The following is a 19,984-nucleotide window of genomic DNA, read 5'->3' as shown; positions in this document are numbered from 1 at the left end:
GAGAGGCCAGGACTAATCTGCATATAAAAGGCCTGGAGAAACTGAAAAGGCACGGACACACAGAAACTGAACCTCCTGGCAGGGAGATACGGAGTCAGAATACAGGAATAGGGCCAGACACAGCAGCTCATGCCTGTAATCTCAGTACTTTAAAAGGCTGAAGCGGAAGGACTGCTTGAGCCCAGGAGTTCAAGTCCACTCTAGGCAACATGGTGAAACCCTGTCTCTGGAAAAAAATACAAAAATTAGCCAGGCATGGTGATACAAGCCTGTAGTCTTAGCTCCTTGGGAGGCTAAGGAAGGAGGATCATTTGAGTCCAGGAGGTCGAGCCTGCTGTGAGCACTACTGCACTCCAGCCTGGGCAACAGAGGGAGACCTTGTCACCCTGTCTCAAAAAAAGAACAAAACAAAACAGAAAAATGGAATACAGGAATGGGGGCAACACAGGGACAGGGTAAGACAGGGGACCATGGCAGGGTAAGCCAAACAAACTTGAGAGCAATAAATGGAGGCCCCTGAAAGCTTCTTTCCCTAAAAGCAGAGTCAGGAGTGCTGGCCCAGACAGGGATGCAGGGATGGAGCCACAAAGGAAGTGAGATCCCCTAGGATAAAATGAGAACACTCTATTTAAAAAGTAAGAACCTTCTGAAAAGAAGCACAAACATGACAATGAGAAGCTTTCCTGCCAGGAGGGGTGACATGTTCCTGTTCACAAGAAGTAATGGCATGGACGATAAATAATGTGATCTCACTTAGCAGCAGGGGCTCAGATACCCCTATATGACCTACCACCATCCAAGGACCCGTACAAACAACTACCCATCCTGGCAGGAAATGACATCACTCAGCAGGTAGGAAGGGGTGGGTCTACCAGCCCAAATGCTTCTGGGAGGGCCAATCCATAGAGGGTTAGTCCTGAAGGTCCATGTCCCTCCTCAATCCTCCATCTTGGCCAAGGGAAGGGTCAAGGCTTCTAGACTTTGGGTGAAGTAATTATACCCCCATCTCTTCATCTGTTAACTCCAGGGAGTCCTAAATTCCTTAAACCCTTACTTAGCTGGGGCGAGCAGTGAGAGATACTTCACACCAAAAGCCATAGGTCAATCCTTTAGAGTCAATATCTCTGTAGAAATATCTCTAGGGGCTGGGCACAATCCCAGCACTTTGGGAGGCTGAGGCAGGAGGATCCCTTGAGCCCATGAGTTTGAGACCAGCCTGGGCAACACAGGGAAACCCTATCTCTACAAAAAAATTTTTTTGAATTAGCCGGGCATGGTGGTGGATGCCTGTAGTCCTAACTATGGGGGAGGCTGAGATAGGAGGATTGCTTGAGCCCAGGAGGTCAAGGCTGCAGTGAGCTGTGATCATGCCACTGCTCTCCAGCTTGGGTGACAGCATAAGACCCTGTCCCAAAAAAAGAAAAAAAAAAAGGAAGAAGAAAGGAAGAAAGAAAGAAAGAGCAAGCAAGCTAGCTCTAGGGACCCAATAATTGACGGATAAAGGCAGAGACTCCCTAGGGACCAGAGAAATGATGAGCCAGGTTTCTATGGTAACTGATTTCAGTGCAGCCTCTTCCTAGTCTCAGACTGAGGGAGAATCAATTTTAGGGGAGACCACAGCTAACGGATAAAAGAGCCACAGGATTACAAAAGGGTGGAAAAGTTGTTACAAGAAGGTCACATCATCCTGGCACTGCTCCCAGAACCAGTGGGCCTCGAAGCCCAGCTTGGCACTCTCATCCTCTGGTGACTCAGGTGGTCCACCTTGAAGCCTCTCCCCTGGGAGCTTCCACACAGCCCTCAAGCTCCCTAGCCTGGTGGCTGTCGCATCCACCTCAGTCCTGGCCCTCTCTCCACCAGCTATAACTTTTGCCCAGTCCATCTCGGAACGTGGAACCCCAGGTGGGCCCTGTTCATCCAGCTCGCTGGGGGCCACTGTGTCCAGGTAGCTGCCAATAGAGACACTGTCCAGCCGGTCGGTGGTGCTGGTGTCTGGCAGGCTGTCCCAGCTGCCTCGCCTTGAGCGGCCTGGGCTCCCGCCTGTCAGGCTATATTGACTGCTGGTGAGGCTGCTGCAATGACTGGTCAACGTGCCCCGCTCCTCTAACAGCCAGCGCACTGCCTCGATGCCCTCATTCAAGGTCACCAGCTGCTGCAGGATCTTCACATCGATGGCTCGCAGGTAAGCCTGGGGGAGTGGGAGAAGGAATTAGTACCAGTTCTGGGGCGTGGGTTTCCCCAGCATTTCTACAGGCCACTACCTTGTGGTTCAGCCAACTATGTTTCACTTGAAGACGGATGGAATTATAATGGCTTGCAGTGTGGGCTTCAGAAGCAGACAGACTGCTGCCTAAAATTTCAGCTCTACCACTGATTAGCCATATCTTCTTTGAGCCTCAGACTCTTTGCAAAACAGGATTAAATCACTTACCTCACAGGGTAGCTGTGAGGATTCTGAAATGCTGTCTATTAAGTATTCAGCACAGTACCTAGCACAGAGGAAGGTCTCAGTAAATGTTAAGTATTAAAATCCAGTTCTACTAAGCTTTGAACTTCATATTTAGGGTACCTTTTTTTTTTTTTTTTTTTTTTTTTTTTTGAGATGGAGTTTCGCTCTTGTTGTCCAGGATGGAGTGCAATGGCATGATCTCAACTCACTGCAACCTCCGCCTCCTGGGTTCAAGCGATTCTCCTGCCTCAGCCTCCCAATTAGCTGTGATTACAGGCATGCACCACCATGCCCAGCTAATTTTATATTTTTAGTAGAGACGGATTTCACCATGTTGGTCAGGCTGGTCTCAAACTCTTGACCTTAGGTGATCTGCCCGCCTCAGCCTCCCAAACTGCTGGGATTATAAGCATAAGCCACCATGCCCAGCCACAGGGTACTGACTATTGAGCCTGCTCAGATTCACCAGAAAGACATAGAAACAAAGAATAGCCAGATAGGGTGTTAATCAGGAAGTAGATTGGGCCAAAAGGAGGCAGGAGCTGGGGAATAAAGAGAGGTAACCTGGTTCCCTAGTCTCTTCAGGGCATTGGTAGCAGCCGCCGAGAGGGGAAAGGGTTGGCCAGAGCTTAGAATGATCAGAATCCCACTGGCCGGGCATTCAGGCCTTCTCCCCTGTACACACCAGTCTACCTGTCTGTACTGGAAGTAAATTTGACTTACAGGGTAATCTCAAGGGTCCGTTCCAGCTCAGATGCACTGTTACCTTCCCTAAGCACAAGTCTGAACCTGTCTCTCCCTGTTCAAGAGCCTTTATGGGCATTGCACTGCCCTTAGAGAGTGCCGAATCCTAACATCTACAATAGCAGGGAACTCTGCCCTGCTCTTAGAGAATGAAATCTAAACATTTTAGCAGCTGGCATTCAAAAGCCTGTAACACGTGGCTCTTGCCCATCTCTATAGCTTCGCCTCTAGCATTCTGCTCTGTGAACCCAAGGTGCTGCCACAAATGACTTTTTTTTTTTTTTTTTTTTTTTTTTTTTTTGAGACGGAGTCTCGCTGTGTCGCCCAGGCTGGAGTGCAGTGGCCGGATCTCAGCTCACTGCAAGCTCCGCCTCCCGGGTTTTTACGCCATTCTCCTGCCTCAGCCTCCCGAGTAGCCGGGACTACAGGCGCCTGCCACCTCGCCCGGCTAGTTTTTCGTATTTTTTAGTAGAGACGGGGTTTCACCGTGTTAGCCAGGATGGTCTCGAACTCCTGACCTCGTGATCCGCCCGTCTCGGCCTCCCAAAGTGCTGGGATTACAGGCTTGAGCCACCGCGCCCGGCCCACAAATGACTTTTTAAAACTAGTTTTATTTAGTTTTACTTTTATTATTATTTTTTGAGACAGGGTCTTATTCTGTCACTCAGGCTAGAGTGCAGTGGTACAATCAGGGCTCACTACAGCCTCCATCTCCTGGTCTCAAGCGATTCTCCCACCTCAGTCTCAAGGAGCTGAGACCACAGGCGTGCACCACACCTGGCTAATTTTACTTTTTGTAGAGACAAGGTCTCACCTTGTTGCCCAGGTTGGTCTCAAACTCCTAGGCTCAAAGCAATTCTTCCACCTCAGTATTCCAAAGTGCTGGGATTATAGGTGTGAGCCACCACATCCAGCCCAGTTTTATTTCTAATCAAAGTAACAGATGCACAGAGATTAAAGAGGCAAACAGTTCCACAAGATTATGAACATGAATAGTTCTCCCATCCTGGTCCTACTTCCCAGAAACAACTATAATTATTTATTTAGCTGTTTATTTTGGTATTTACCTCCTAATCTCCATATAACATGCTTATATTGCTATTTCTTGGTATTTAAATTTTAGGCATTTTCTATTGATTTCCCACACTATGTAAGATTAAGGATTTAACTTTCTTTTTTTTCTTTTTTGAGACAGAGTTTCTCTCTTGTTGCCCAGGCTGGAATGCAGCGGCACGATCTTAGCTCACTGCAACCTCCGCCTCCAGGGTTCAAGCGATTCTCTTGCCTCAGCCTGCTGAGTAGCTGGGATTACAGGCATGAGCTACCACGCCTGGCTAATTTTTGTATTTTTAGTAGAGAAAGGGTGTCACCATGTTAGCCAGGCTGGTCTCAAACTCCTGACCTCAAATAATCTGCCCACCATGGTCTCCCAAAGTGCCGGGATTACAAGGTGTGAGCCACCACGCCCAGCCAGGATTTAACTTTCATCCCACTCCCTACTCCCCTGCCATACAGATACCCTTCCCATCTTCCATCCTCCTAATAGGTAATAAAATTACTCAGTGCTTATTAGGATTTGGAAATGCTCTTCACAGCTAAGCCATGTAGTTTACTATAGTTACTGTTTATTTCTTACGACATTTTATCCTTACAATTATTATTATTATATTGCCTAGTTTGCTATGTAGTTATCAGTAAGTCAACCTCAAACACTCCTTCAATTGTCTGAATTTCCCTATGCAGGCTTTCGAATGCATCACATGTTCTATCTATTCTATCTTCTGAGAGGCATCTCTTAAGGAGCCCTCTGCTCTGCTTCTATCTGTCATTGCTGCAAAATTGCTCTCCAGGGATCTCCCTTCATTATTATCTTGGGAATTCCTTTGCCTCGTTCCTTAGCTGGATCCCTTGTTTCTTAGATTCCATATCTTCTTTTTTCATTTACTCCTTCATTTGGATGAATGGTTCTCTCCCTCTAGTAGCATCCTGAGAAAGTTGGCATAAGAGGTAAATTTACTGAAGCTGTGCATGTTTTAAAATGTTATTACACACCCATAAGAAATAATGAAATCATGCCCTTTGCAGCAATATGTATGCAACTGGAGGCTATAATCATAAGTGAATTAATGCAGGAGCAGAAAATCAAATACTCCATGTTCTAACTTATAAATGGGAGCTAAACATTGGGTACACGAACATAAATATGGTTAACGATAGACACTGGGGACTATTAGAGGAGGGAGAGAGGTGGGGGCAAGGATTGAAAAATTAATTGTGGGTACTATAATCACTTCCTGGGTGATGGGTTCAACAGTATCCCAAATCTCAATATCATGTGATATACCCATGTAACAAACCTGAGCAGGAACCCGCCTCCGAATCTAAAATAAAAGTTGGGCTGGGCATGGTGTCTCTTGCCTGTAATTCCAGCACTTGGGGAGGCCAAGACAGGAGGATCTCTTGAGTCTAGGAGTTTGAGACCAGCCTAGGTAACAGAGAGAGACACTGTCTCTACAAAAAGTTTAAAAATTAGTCAGGTATGGTGGTACGTGCCTGTAGACCCAGCTACTCGGGAGGCTGAGGTGAGAGGATTGCTTGAGACTAGGGGGTCAAGGCTGCAGTGATCCATGATGTCACCCAGCCTGGGTGACAGAATAAGATTTCTCTCAAATAAAATAAAGTAAAAGTTGAAATTATTTTTAAAAAGTTATTAATCTTTCCTCACACTGTTGATACTTTGGCTGGATATAGAATTCCAGGTTGAAAATAATTCTTCCTCAGGAGTTAAGGCATTGCTCCATTGTCTTATTTTATTTTTGAGACAGGGTCTTACTCTGTAGCCCAGGCTGGAGTGCAGTGGCACAATCATGGCTCACTACAGCCTTGATCCCCTGGGCTCAAGCAACCCTCCTGCCTCAGCCTCCTGAGTAGCTGGACTACAGGCACGTACCTACACCTGGCTAATTTTTTAATTTTTTTTTTTTGTAGATGGGGTCTCACTATGTTGCCCAGGCTGGTCTCAAACTCCTGAGCTCAAGGGATCTGCCCACCTCAGCCTCCCAGAGTGTTGGGATTATAGGCATGTGCCATGGCACCCAGCCTCCATGTCTTTCAATGTTCAATGTTAGCCTTTAAAAATCTAATGCCATTCCAATCCCTGCTTCTTTGTATGTGACCCTTTTCCCATTCTTGCAGGAAGCTCTTAGGATCTTCTCTTTGTTCCCAGGGTTCTGTTTTTACAGCAATTTGCCATGGTGTGGGTTCTTTTCATCTATTGAGTTAGCCACTTGATGGGCCTTTTCACACTTGATCTTAGCCAAAAGGCCGAGAAGCGATTGATGGGCCTTTTCAATCTGGAAACTGACGTCCTTCAGTTCTGGGAGATTTTAAAAAATTATTTCTTTGATGATTATCCTCCAGTATTTTTCTGTTCTTTCTGGGAATCCTATTACTTGGATAGAGGGTGTCCTGAACTGATCCTCTATTTGTTTTTTTTTTTTTTTTTTTTAGACAGAGTTTCGCTCTGTCTCCCAGGCTGGAGTACAGTGGCACCATCATGGCTCACTGCAAGCTCTGCCTCCCGGGTTTCACGCCATTCTCCTGCCTCAGCCTCCCAAGTAGCTGGGACTACAGGCGCCAGCCATCGCGCCCAGCTAATTTTTTGTATTTTTAGTAGAGACGGGGTTTCACCATGTTAGCCAGGATGATCTCAATCTCCTGACCTTGTGATCCACCCGCCTCGGCCTCACAAAGTGCTGGGATTACAGGTGTGAGCCACCGCGCCCGGCCACATCTCTTTCTGTATTTGCTCTAGTTTCTGAAATATTTCAACTTTATCAACTCCTCTTTTTTTTTTTTTTTTTTTTGAGACAGAGTCTCACTCTTGTCACCCAGACTGGAGTGCAATGATGCATATCTTGGCTCACTGCAGCCTCTGCCTCCCAGGTTCAAGCGATTCTCATGACTCAGGCTCCCAAGTAACTGGAATTACAGGTGTCGGCCACCACATCTGGCTGATTTTTGTATTTTTAGTAGAGATGGGGTTTCACCATGTTGGTCAGGCTGCTATCGATCTCCTGACCTCAGGTGATCCGCCACCTTAGCCTCCCAAGTGCTGGGATTACAGGAATGAGGCACCACATCTGGCCTATTATCAACTCTTCAGTTTTTCTTTTTTCTTTTCCCCACCATGATGTGTTTATTTCGAAGTGTTGTTTCTACTTCTTTGAATGTTTTCCTTTTTTACAGCTTCTTGTTTTTGTTCATGGCTACAATATTATCTTTTATCTCTTTAAGGATATGCTTAATGATTTTTACAAGTTCGTATCTCTCTGTATTATCTCCATTTCATTCAAGTCGCTTTTTCTTTTCCTTTTTTTTTCTTTTTGAGACAGAGTCTCATTCTGTCATCCAGGCTGGAGTGCAGTGGCACAATCTCGGCTCACTGCAACCTCTGCCTCCTGGGTTCAAGCAATTCTCGTGCCTCAACCTCCTGAATAGCTGGGATTACAAGTGCCCACTACCACGACCAGCTAATTTTTGTATTTTCAGTAGAGATGGGGTTTCACCATGTTGGTCAGGCTGGTCTCAAACTTCTGGTCTCAAGTGATCAGCCCGCCTCGGCCTTCCAAAGTATTGGGATTGCAGGCCTGAGCCACCATGCCTGGCCTCAAGTTGCCTTTTCCTATTTATTTAGGTCTATATAGAGAGTCAGATGTCTATGATCTTTAACTGCTGCTCACACTTCAGAGTGGATCTCTGCAATGACTAGAAACTGTGTATGTATGAAGCTTGCCAAATCTGAGCCTCACTACAGGATGATCTGATTGGGCTGTTTAATTGTAGGTCTAAAATCTGTATCTTTTTTTATTTTCTCTTGAGTTAATCATATTCCCCATATTATACCACTCTAGAAAGTATAATGTAAGCAAGGCTGCCAGTATCTTAGGAGTCAAGTAGGGGTAAAGGCTTGGAGAGGTATTTCATGATATTTAGTACTTTTAAAAGTGTTTGTAGAGACAAAGTCTCTCTAGGTTGTCCAGGCTGGAGTGCAGTGGCGTGATCATAGCTCAGTGTAGCCTCAAACTCCTGGGCTCGAACTCCTCACCTCAGCCTCCCAAAGTGCTGTGATTACAGGCGTAAGCCATTGTGCCTGGCCGTATTTAGTATATTTTTATTTAGTCCCTCTTGTCTTCAACTATGCTCAGTGTCTTTTAATCTATAGACCTTCTGTTCTATTCTATATATATATGTAAAGTGATTCATCACTTAACAACAGGGATATGCTTAGAGAAATGCACCATTAGGAGGTTTTACTGCTGTGCAAACATGAGAGTATAAATGCACAAACTAGATATTTTAAAAAATTTATATACTTTTTAAAATATGGAAAACAAAATGTCCCAGCACAATTACTGAGCATCAATCCCTACTTGATATGCTATGCCAATATCAAGTGCCATATATCATATTTGTGTATGTGCTGCATTATAATCTTATGAAATCACTATGGTATATGCTGTTCATCATTGACTGAAACATCATATAAATATGTGTATATATGTGTGTACACACTTATATACACACACAATGTTTTATACATATATGTGCATATATACACACACACGATAAATGTTTATTTGACATATGTAGTCTATCATTGATCAAAATGTTTATATGGCAATCCCAGCACTTTGGGAAGCAAAGGAGGACAGATCACTAGAGATCAGGAGATTGAGACCATCCTGGCTAACACGGTGATACCCCGTCTCTACTAAAAATTAGAAAAAAAAATTTAGCCAGGCGTAGTGGCAGGCACCTGTAGTCCTAGCTACTCAGGAGGCTGAGGCAGGAGAATGGTGTGAACTTGGGAGGCGGAGCTTGCAGTGAGCTGGGATCGCGCCACTGCACTCCAGCCTGGGCGGCAGAGCAAGACTCCGTCTCAAAAAAAAAGAAAAAAATTTTAAAAATTAGCCGGGCATGGTGGCTCTCGCCTGTAATCCCAGCTACTCGGGAGGCTGAGTCAGGAGAATCACTTGTACCCGGGAGGCAGAGGTTACAGTGAGCTGAGATGGCACCACTGTACTCCAGCTTGGGTGACAGAGCCAGACTCTGACTCAAAAAAAAAAAATTTTACATGGATGTTTATATTTTATATGTGGTCTGACATTGACCAAAACATCATTATGTGTGTATGTGTATTTACACATACAGGTCAGATCCCGCAGGTCACACACACACAATAAATGTTTTTTTGTATTTGAAAAATGTTTATTGAATTATTCAGGAAATAACTGCTTTATTCACATCTATGATAAACCAGAGTAAAACCAAGTATTAATATTTGTACACTGAGGCCCGGCGCAGTAGGTCACTCCTGTAATCCCAACACTTTGGGAGGTCGAGGCCGGTGTATCACCTGAGGTCAGGAATTTGAGACCAGCCTGGCCAACACGGTGAAACCCTGTCTCTAATAAAAATACAAAAATTGGCTATTGTGGTGCACGCCTGAAGCCTACTCAGGAGGCTGAGGCAGGAGAATCGCTTGAACCCAGGAGACAGAGGCTGTGGTGAACCAAGGTCACGCCACTGCACTCCAGCACAGGCAACAGAACAAGACTCCGTCTCAAAAAATATATACATATATATTCGTACATTGAGAAAATTAGGCACTGGAATTAAATGGACCTAGATTTGAGTTCCAGTTTTGCCATTAATGAGCCATATGAAATAAAAATTTATTTATTCATTTATTTATTTTATTTATTTATTTTTTGAGACGGAGTCTTGCTCTGTTGCCCAGGCTGGAATGCAGTGGCGCCATCTTGGCTCACGGCAAGCTCCGCCTCCTAGGTTCACACCATTCTCCTGCCTCAGCCTCCCGAGTAGCTGGGACTACAGGCGCCCACCGCCATGCCCGGCTAATTTTTTGTATTTTTCGTAGAGACAGGGTTTCACCGTGTTAGCTAGCACAGTCTCGATCTCCTGACCTCATGATCCGCCTGCCTTGGCCTCCCAAAGTGCTGGGATTACAGGTGTGAGCCACTGCACCAAGCCTAACATTGATTTCTTTAAACCTTCATTTCTTTATTATAATATGAGGTACTCTCTAAAGGTATGTCATGAGACATCAAAGGAACATATTAACATGAATAGCATACCATCTGACAAGTATAATACTGTAAATCAATACATAGTAGGCTATTTGGCTCTACATATTACTATGGTCGACTTATTTACTACATGTGATGTGTGTGTGTGTGTGTGTGTGTGTGTGTTCAGGTTTTCATTCAGTTTCTGGCTCATGAGTCCCATAGCCATTGTTACAGTTTTTGTTATAATGCTGGGGCACTCAGAAGTAGGCTTCAGGAAACAGAGTCTCTTTCTGACCTTCTCCTACTCTCCTCTCACCTTCCCAGAGTAGAACTGCAATCTGATTGTGGGTCATAAGACCCCCATTCCAGAGAGGGTCCTGACTCACACCCTGGAGGAAGAAATGCCACAGAGAGAGGCCAATAAGAATCTAAACAGACAGGCTTTGCTGGATTTAGATCAGACTCTTTTTGTCCAATTACATTTTGATATGGTTGTCCATGTTTCAATCGTGGACAACCAATAAAGTCTCTTTAAAAGGCCCAAAGGACCAGGCACAGTGGCTTAAGCCTATAATCCCAACACTCTAGGGGACTGAGGTGGGAGGATCGCTTGATCCCAGGAGTTCGAGACCAGCCTGGGCAACATAGGGAAACCCTGTCTCTATCAAAAAACAAACAAAAAAAATTAGCTGAGTGTGGTATTGCACACCTGCAGTCCTAGCTACTTAGGAGGCTGAAGTGGGAGGATTGATTGAGCCAGAGAAGTATAGGCTGTAGTGAGCCGTGATTGTGCCATTGTACTCCAGCCTGGGCAACAGAACCAGACCTTGTCTCAAAAAATAAAAAAAGGTCCCCAAGGACAGGATTCAGGGAGCTTCCAAGTAGCTGAACAGATGGAGGTTTCCGGAGGGTGGTGCACCCAGGGAGAGCACAGAAGTTCCACACCGCTTCCCGTATGCCTTGTCCCATGCATCTCTTCATCTATATCCTTTGTAATATCCTTATAATAAACCAGTAAATGTGTTTCCTTGAGTTCTGTGAGCCACTCCAGCAAATCAATCAAACCCAAGGAGGGAGTCATAGGAACCCCAATTTGAAGCTGGTCGGTCAGAAGGTCAGGAGGCCTAGACTTAACGACTAGTGTCTGAAGAGGGGGACAGTCTTGGGGACTGAGCCCTCAACCTGTGAGATGTGACACTGTCTCCAGGTAGACAGAGTTGAAATTAAATGAGTAGACACCCAGCTGGTGTCTGCTGCAGACCTGATTGCTTGCGTGCTGGTGGGAAGAAATCCTCACATATTTTGGGGTCTTCTTTATTAATGATTATTGTTGTGTCATATTAAGTGAAAAAAACCACACAGTTTAGGGTTTTCTAAACACTATGGCAAAAGCATACAACAAAATTTATACCTGAAATTGTGTTTTTTGTAAGAATATCACAACTCTAATTCAATTAAAAAATGACTATTGGGTACATGGATTTGCTAACAATTACAAGATAATGGAGAAATTGTCCCTGCTTAATAGAAGCTTGCAGTCTCAATAAGGGGAGATGAACATAAATAACTGAGATATCACAGACTGTACAGACTATTAATAACCTGATAAAGGAGATTATCTTCAATTATTTCATCCTGGAGACAAATATATGAACAGTGAAAACAACTGTCCTAGTCCATGACCAAACTAAATACATTAAACAAAGCTCCTCATACTAAAAACACTTGTCCTGCTGTTTTCCTCTCCCTCCTTTCCTTCCTTTCTGCCTCCCTCCATCCCTCCCTTCCTTCTTCTTTCCAAAATTTACATCTACAGCTGGGCACGGTGGCTCATGCCTGTAATCCCAGCACTTTGGGAGGCTGAGGCAGGTGGGTTACCTGAAGTCAGGAGTTCAAGACCAGTCTGGCCAACATGGCAAAACCCCGTCTCTAATAAAAATACAAAAATTAGCTGTGTGGTGGAGGATGCATGTAATCCCAGCTACTCAGGAGGCTGAGGCTGCAGTGAGCTGAGATTGCGCCACTGCACTCTAGCCCGGGCAGCAGAGCGAGACTCCATCTCAAAAAAAAAAAAAAAAAAAGAAAAAGAAAAAGAAAAAGAAAAAAAGAAAAGAAAACAACAACAACAAAACTTACATCTCCAGTCTTCTGCTAGACAAAGAAGTAGCTGGCACCTGGTTGCACAGTTAGGGAGGGGATCTTAGAATATGACTTTTAAACATTCAACAAGCCCTTTTGTTTTCAGCCCCAGTTGTGCCCCCAGTTCCAGAAATACCTAGTGCTTCCAACCCCTAAGACCTTTAAGGGTTTTTCAGTATAAAATGTGTTGCTTTGGCAGGGTGCAGTGGCTCATGTCTGTAATCCCAGCACTTTCAGAGGCTGAGGCAGATGAATCACCTGAGGTCGGGAGTTCAAGACTAGCCTGACCAACATGGAGAAACCCCATCTCTATGAAAAATACAAAATTAGCTGGGCATGGTGTCACATGCCCGTAATTCCAGCTACTCGGGAGGCTGAGGCAGGAGAATCGCTTGAATCTAGGAGGTGGAGGTTGCGGTGAGCCAAGATCACGCCATTGCACTCCAGCCTGGGCAACAAGAGCAAAACTCTATCCCCCCCCCCCCCAAAAAAAGAAAAAAAGTGTTGCTTTTCAGTTTTCTCCACTGCTGGCTTGGGACTGAGCATTTTTTAGGTCTGAGTTAGTTACCACTCTTCCTTCTGCATTTCAGCTTCCAAAATTTTGTTCCTATTACCTTGTCTCTTATTCTCATTGTCACAAGGGCTTCGTGCCTTTTATTTTATTTTATTTATTTATTTATTTCTTTTCAAGATAGAGTTTTGCACAGTTGTCCAGGCTGGAGTGCAGTGGCGCGATCTTGGCTCACTTCAACCTCTGCCTCCAGGGTTCAAGCGATTTTCCTGCCTCAGCTTCCCAAGTAGCTAGGATTATAGGCGCGCCACCACACCCAGCAAATTTTTGTATTTTTAGTATGAGGTTTTAATATGGGGTTTCACCATGTTGGTCAGGCTGGTCTCAAACTCCTGACCTCAGGTGATCTGCCTGCCTCAGCCTCCCAAAGTGCTGGGATTACAGGCATGAGCCACCGTGCCCAGCCCTCAATCTGGTATCTTGAACTGGAATTCTCACTGATTTTATTCATTCTTCAAGCCCCAGCACAAATGCCACCTCCTAGAGGAAGTCTTCCTTGCCCTTCCTGGAGATGGAATTAATCCATTCTGTTATGGAACCAATATTTATTGTTTTTTATAGGTGTGGCACTATGTTCGATGAAGAAAGAAAAGGCATCATTTCTTACCTTCAGAGGGTTCGTAATCTAGTGGGTAAGATAAGACAACGAAGCAAGCACTTAAAATTCAATGTGGTTGGTTGGGCATTCTGGCTCAGCCTGCAATCCCAGCACTTTGGGAGGCTGACACAAACGGACTGCTTGAGGCCAGGAGTTTGAGACTGGTCTGGGCAACATAGGAAGATCCTGTCTCTATTAAAAAAATAAATAAGGGCTGGGCACGGTGGCTCACGCCTGTAATCCCAGCACTTTGGGCGGCTGAGGCGGGCGGATCACGAGGTCAGGAGATCGAGATCATCCTGGCTAACAGGGTGAAACCCCATCTCTACTAAAAACACAAAAAATTAGCCAGGTGTGGTGGCGGGCGCCTGTAGTCCCAGCTACTCAGGAGGCTGAGGCAGGAGAATGGCGTGAACCTAGGAGGCGGAGCTTGCAGTGAGCTGAGATCACACCACTGTACTCCAGCCTGGGCGACACAGCAAGACTCTGGATCAAAAAAATAATAATAATAAACATAAAAATAAATAAGGCTGGCGTGGTGGCTCACACCTGTAATCCCAGCACTTTGGGAGGCCGAGGCAGGTGGATCACTTGAGGTCAGGAGTTCAAGACCAGCCTGGCCAACATGGTCTAACCCCATCTCTACTAAAAATACAAAAATTAGCTAGACAGGTGCCTGTAATCCCAGCCACTCGGGAGGCTGAGGCAGGAGACTCACTTGAACCCAGGAGGCGGAAGTTGCAGTGAGCCGAGATCACGCCATTGCACTCCAGCCTGGACGCCAAGAATGAAACTCCATGTCAAACCAAACAAATAAATAAATAATTTTAAAATGAAAAGTTCAGTGTGGCAAATGCTAGGGGAAACAACTGCTACACATAGGACTGTAGACACCTAGAGGGCCATAACCTAACCGGGTCAGGAAATGCTTCCTAGGATAAGGGACATGAGCCAAAAACTGAAGGTTAAGAAGGACTCAGCTAGGATGGGCGCAGTGGCTCACACCTGTAATCCCAGCACTTTGGGCGGCTGAGGCAGAAATCACTTGAGGTCAGGGCTTCGAAAGTAGCCTGGCCAACATGGCAAAATTCCGTCTCTACTAAAAATACAAAAGTTAGCTGGGTGTGGTGGCACATGCCCATAGTCCCAGCTACTCAGGAGGTTGAGGCAGGAGAATTGCTTGAGCTTGGAAAGCAGAGGTTGCAGTGAACCGACATTGTGCCACTGCATTCCAGCCTGGATGATGGGAGTGAAACCCTGTATCAAAAAAAAAAAAAAAAAAAAAAAAAAAAAAGGACTCAGCCAGACAAAGAGGTAGAGAGAAGCATGTCAAGCAGAGGAAACGGCCTGTGCCTCCTTCCAGTCTGAAGTCGCCTTTCCAGAGCACAAACCCAACCGCATCACTCTACCGTCAAGACTCTTCCAGGAGGCCCTTCCTGGGTTCTACCATCTCTTATCATCCTGTACTAGAAATGTTCTTCTGTCTCTCTCCTTCCCTAACCAGACTGTGAGTTCCCTGAGAGCAGATCCTGCTCAATCCATTTCTGGTACTCGGCCTAGGGCTAAGGAGGTCACATTCAGTTCTGTGATTCTCTTGCCTTTACTATCCTTGACCCCTTTGATGGTTCCCAGGATTCAGGGGTCTGGGTTGTACTGTGTTGCTGGGAAATGAATCTGAGAGCAGATTCTATAATCCTGTGACAGTGGGATTCCCTGACTGTGACAGCATCACTCCCAGAATAGAAGAAAGCAAGGCTTTCTTGCCAGAAAAAGAAACACTCTTTTCACACCATCTCTTGAAGAAAATAGAGTATAGGATAAACAGCTCAGGAGAGAGGCAGCCTCAGAGGCAACTCCAAACCCAATTCTCCTTCCAAGGAGATTCAGGCTCCCTACTCCTCTCCTTAACATCTACATATCAGACTCTGCCCAGCGCTGGGGTTCTGTATGGTTTCCTCATTGCTTAATCCAAATCAGGCCCTGGGGTAAAAGCCTGGAAATCCTAGTTGGAGCTCCTAGAGCAGGGACTATCAGAATATTGTTACTACAAAGGTTCTTACGATCATCTGGTTCCACAGTCCCCATCTCCCTCTACTCCCTCCACCAAGAGGAAGAAAAACTGAGGCCAGGAGAGAGAGAGAGTACTGCTCAAGACCACAAAACGTTTCAGAAGCAGAGCCAAGACTTGAACCCGTGCCTTCTTCCTCGCCTAAAGCTTCTTCTCAAACTGCCTCTGTGGAGGTGGGTTGTCATAGCAACAGTTCTTTGGGTGGGAGAACTAAGAAGAGGTTGCCACTGTTTCCCATTCCCACATATCCCAGTCTGGCTTGTTCACTCAACCTTTGAATGGTGGGTAGAGGAAGAAAGCAGGAGGGATGAGGCCTAGAGGCGGACTGACCTTGGCCTCAAGGGTAGGCCTCCCCGCTTTGTGCAAGGAAAGCTGAGAGAGGAACAATTGAAGGACAGTCCTTAGAGGGCTTGAACCAGTCCTGCCTTCATTAGCCCCAAGGGAAACCCCTTGCCCCACTGCTTGTCCTTCCTGGGTGCAACCCAGTAGGCAGGGCAGAGCACAGGAAGAGATTAATATTAATAACATCCTGTCCTGAGGAGGGAGAAAAATAGGATGGGGATCTCTCCTCGTTCTGGCCCCAGAAGGCTCCCTCCCTTGTGCCCTTTCTTGGGCAGCCTCAGGCCCCAGGCAAGCAGGGTCAAGAATACAGAGAGACAAAATCAAAAGTTAAATGCAGCCCCTTAAAGTTTACAGATCGTTTCCACCAAGGCAGAAAAGAGAGCCAGAGAGACTAGGCGTGGCTCTTCCACTGACTCCCTATGTGAGTTCAGAATCTGCAAGCATGTTTTATCTGTAAGATGGGAGAAATGATGACCAGTTTTCTCATTTCAATGACATAAAATGTGTTTAGACTATCTGGCACAAAGCAGGTCTCAAAGGTAAAGATGCAAAGTGCAGTCAGATGATCTGGGTTCAAATCATGGCCGTGCTTTTTGTGTGATTTTGGGCAGTTACTAAACTCCCTGTGCCTCTGTTTTCTTTTCTCTTTTCTTTTATCCTCCCTCCCTCCCTTCCTCCCTTCTTCCCTTCCTTCCCTCCTTCCCTCTCTTTTTTTGAGACAGGGTCTAGCTCTGAGCTCTGTCACCCAGTCTGGAGTGCAGTGGTGCGATTTCAGCTCACTGCAACCTCCTCTTCCTGGGCTCAAGTGATCCCCCTGCCTCTGCCTCCAGAGTAGCTGGGACTACAGGCATGCACCACAACACCCATCTAATTTTTGCAGAGACAGAGTCTTGCTTTGTTGCCCAGGCTGGTCTCAAACTCCTGGGCTCAAGCGATCTGCCTGCCTCGGCCTCCCAAAGTGCTGGGATTACAGGCGTGAGCCACCATGCCCACCCTGTGCCTCAGTTTCTTCATCTATAAAATATCACTTACTTAACATGGGTACTGTGAAGATGAAGAGAGTATCAAGTAAAGTGCTCAGCAAGCTGCCTGGCACATGTGCTGGGTGAAAGTTAGTTTTCAAAGCAACTAGACAGTCTAGGTAGGCTCTTACTAGGCCTTGAGCTAAAGTTTGTACAGCGAGACAAAGGCAAACCCCTGCTTAGGTGGGGACAGTCACAGCCTTGCTCTGGAGAATTTGGCACTCACCTCCAACCTTCAAGGCCAAGTGCACACTTGGCATTCAAGTCCTTCTCCCAGAGGGCCTTTCCTGGCTGCTCCACCCACCAGACTCTCTTCCCAGTCTCTCAGCTCAGGCATTAGAGCCCTAGCTGGTCTAAGAGCCCCCATGACTTCCTTCCCCTGCTCCTTCACAGACCAGCTTGGCACAGGCTGCACACACAGTGGGGGTCCAGAAAGACTTATTAGCTGACATATTCACTGTGGGCTCCTGGTTGTAAGCCAGGAAGCTGATAGCAATTCCTCAGTTCCCCAGAACTGGCTGCAAAGTAGTGGCAGGTGTAAATCACCCACTTCACCGGAATCAGGGCCCTGAGGAACCTGCCAGGGCCTTGGCTGCCCTTTTGGCTCTGAATCTAGACCAGCAGCAACAGAGAAAGGGGAAGGTTGCTGTTTCCTCTTCTCCCCAAGAATGTGCAGATGAGATCCAAATATCCAGTTTACCTGGGAGATTGGGTGGGAGGAGACTGAGTCTGAGGTGAGGGAATCAGCACCAATGGTGCTGTTACTCTCTGTTCCTGCTATGGGTCTAGGAACTTTCCATTATTTTAAGTAGGGCTGGGGGATGTAGAGGAAATGGAGAAGGTTTTCAGTGCCCCTGGTCCAGACAGTTTACAGCAGATAGGCCCCTTTACCCACATCTTTTCTGTGCTGAACACTGCGGGCCTCACAGGAACTAAACCCTTTCCCGGTTAGCAGAAGGAGAAAAAACCGGTTGCCTTACAACGGGGACTGGGGGGGAATAGGTGGCCCATACGGGCGGGGGGAATTTGTGCTGCGTTGGGTTCTCAGTACTTCTCAGTCCTCATCTCTCTCCTCCCAATTATTTGGCAGGAATAACTTCCAAAACCCACGGCTCCCACCCCAATTCCTCAGGACCTATCAACACCCCCACTCACTCTTGGGGGACAATTAATGGATGTCACTCCATCTCCACCCCAGCGTTTACAGATTGATCTGGGAGGGATTCTGAGCAGTTAGGTGGAGAGTTTTAACTACCTCCTCTCCAGCTTAACTCTGGGAGCATGAGTTCGTCCCTCCTGGCCCTAAACTGGGGACTCGTCCCCTTGGCCCATGGAGTCTGCACTCACCAGCTCCATCTTCAGCGCCATGATCTTGTCCCCCAAGTCGTGGCCGGTGCTAGGCGTCCCTGGGAGCAGCAGGGCGCCAGAGGTTCCTAGGTCACACTCGCCTCGCAGCCCACGGAGCAGCCCTTCAGGGGTCTTCCTGCCCACCTTACCCTCCACATCCCGCAGGTCAGGCGTCTGGGACTCCACGGTTCCCTCCATGCGGGGCCAAGCCTGAAAAGGGCTGGGCAACCGGACGCCAGGGACCGGCTCGCGGGGGTCCTCCCTTCGCCGCTGCTAAAGCGGAGCAAAACCGGTGGGTCCCCGCCCGCGCGCGGCGCGGGCGGCAGGAGGGTGCCGTAACACTCAGAAAAGCCGCGCAGCACTGTCTGTGGGTATATTCGAGTGCTGCGCACACAACCTCCGGCCCTGGATTGCGTGGGGCTGGGCGGTTCTGGAGTTGGACCTGAAAGAGCACTCGGAGACCTCAGCGCCTTCGCCCCACCCTGGCACTGAATCCAGCCAGGCACACAGCAGGCGCCCAATACATGTTTGCAGAATGAAGTCTAAGCAGCTTCAGTCAGAGATGTGGGAGTTTAAGGAACAGTGGTAACAGAGAGCTGCAGAAGGCTTGGAAGTCTTCCTGGAGCAGAGGAATTGGGTCTAAAACGATGGCTGGATTTTAGTCAGACACACACACAACACCCCAGGGGCTAGAATTCAGACTAACGGAGTAGAAAGGGGCAACCAGTATTGAAGCTGAAGAGGTCCACATTGAGCTTACAAGCAAGATCCTCCTCCTTAAACTTGACTGTGCATATGAATTATCTGCGGATCGTATTAAAATGCAGTTCTGATTTTGTAAATCGGGGTGGGGCCTGAGATCCTGCCTTTTTTTTTTTTTTTTTTTTTTTTGAGACAGAGTCTTGCTCTGTTGCCCAGGATGGAGTGCAGTGGCACGATCTCGGCTCACTGCAAACCACTGCCTTCCCCGGTTCCAGCGATTCTCCTGCCTCTGCCTCCTGAGTAGCTGGGATTACAGGCATGCACCGCCACGCCCAGCTAATATTTTTGTATTTTTAGTAGAGACGGGGTTTCACCATGTTGGCCAGGCTGGTCTTGAACTCCAGCCCTCAAGTGATCTGCCTGTCTCGGCTTCCCAAAGTACTGGGATTACAGATGTGAGCCACTGGGCCCCGCCAAGATCCTGCGTTTCTAATAAGCTCCCAGGTGATGGCCATGCTGCTGGTCCACGCTTCAAGTAATAAGGGACCACACTTTGATAACAAGGTTACAGAAGATGGTTCTGAGAGGCCGGGCGCGGTGGCTCAAGCCTGTAATCCCAGCACTTTGGGAGGCCGAGACGGGCGGATCACGAGGTCAGGAGATCGAGACCATCCTGGCTAACACAGTGAAACCCCATCTCTACTAAAAATACAAAAAAAAAAAAAAACTTAGCCGGGCGAGGTGGCAGGCGCCTGTAGTCCCAGCTACTCGGGAGGCTGAGGCAGGAGAATGGCGTGAACCCGGGAGGCGGAGCTTGCAGTGAGCTGAGATCCGGCCACTGCACTCCAGCCTGGGTGACAGAGCCAGACTCCGTCTCAAAAAAAAAAAAAAAAAAAAAAAACAGAAGA

At 46.9% G+C, this 19,984-nt stretch overlaps 2 protein-coding genes across 3 annotated transcripts in view; one reads left to right on the top strand and one right to left on the bottom strand.

Moving 5' to 3' along the window:
* Positions 1-604: 604 nt before the first annotated feature.
* On the bottom strand, positions 605-18,665 carry LURAP1 (leucine rich adaptor protein 1). The gene is made up of 2 exons (XM_025394236.1): positions 18,375-18,665; positions 605-2,188 (listed from the first exon to the last, which is right to left on the bottom strand). Exons 1-2 carry the CDS (start codon positions 18,570-18,572, stop codon positions 1,667-1,669), a joined length of 720 nt encoding a protein of 239 aa, XP_025250021.1. The 5' UTR covers positions 18,573-18,665; the 3' UTR covers positions 605-1,666.
* The window catches only part of POMGNT1 (protein O-linked mannose N-acetylglucosaminyltransferase 1 (beta 1,2-)), a 32,634-nt gene continuing 13,537 nt past the window's right edge, over positions 888-19,984 (top strand). Inside the window, exons 1-2 of one of the 2 annotated variants that reach the window (XM_025394197.1) lie at positions 888-985; positions 2,111-2,182. The gene's annotated coding sequence lies outside the window, so the exon portion shown is untranslated. Of the gene's footprint in view, positions 986-1,581; positions 2,183-19,984 lie in introns of those variants that run through there. The other variant, XM_025394190.1, reaches the window with a different exon arrangement.

Source organism: Theropithecus gelada, chromosome 1 (assembly GCF_003255815.1).
Source record: "Theropithecus gelada isolate Dixy chromosome 1, Tgel_1.0, whole genome shotgun sequence".
NCBI classification, from domain to species: Eukaryota; Metazoa; Chordata; class Mammalia; order Primates; family Cercopithecidae; genus Theropithecus; species Theropithecus gelada.
Note: the sequence above shows the minus strand (reverse complement) of the source record. Positions and strands in the feature narration are given on the sequence as shown.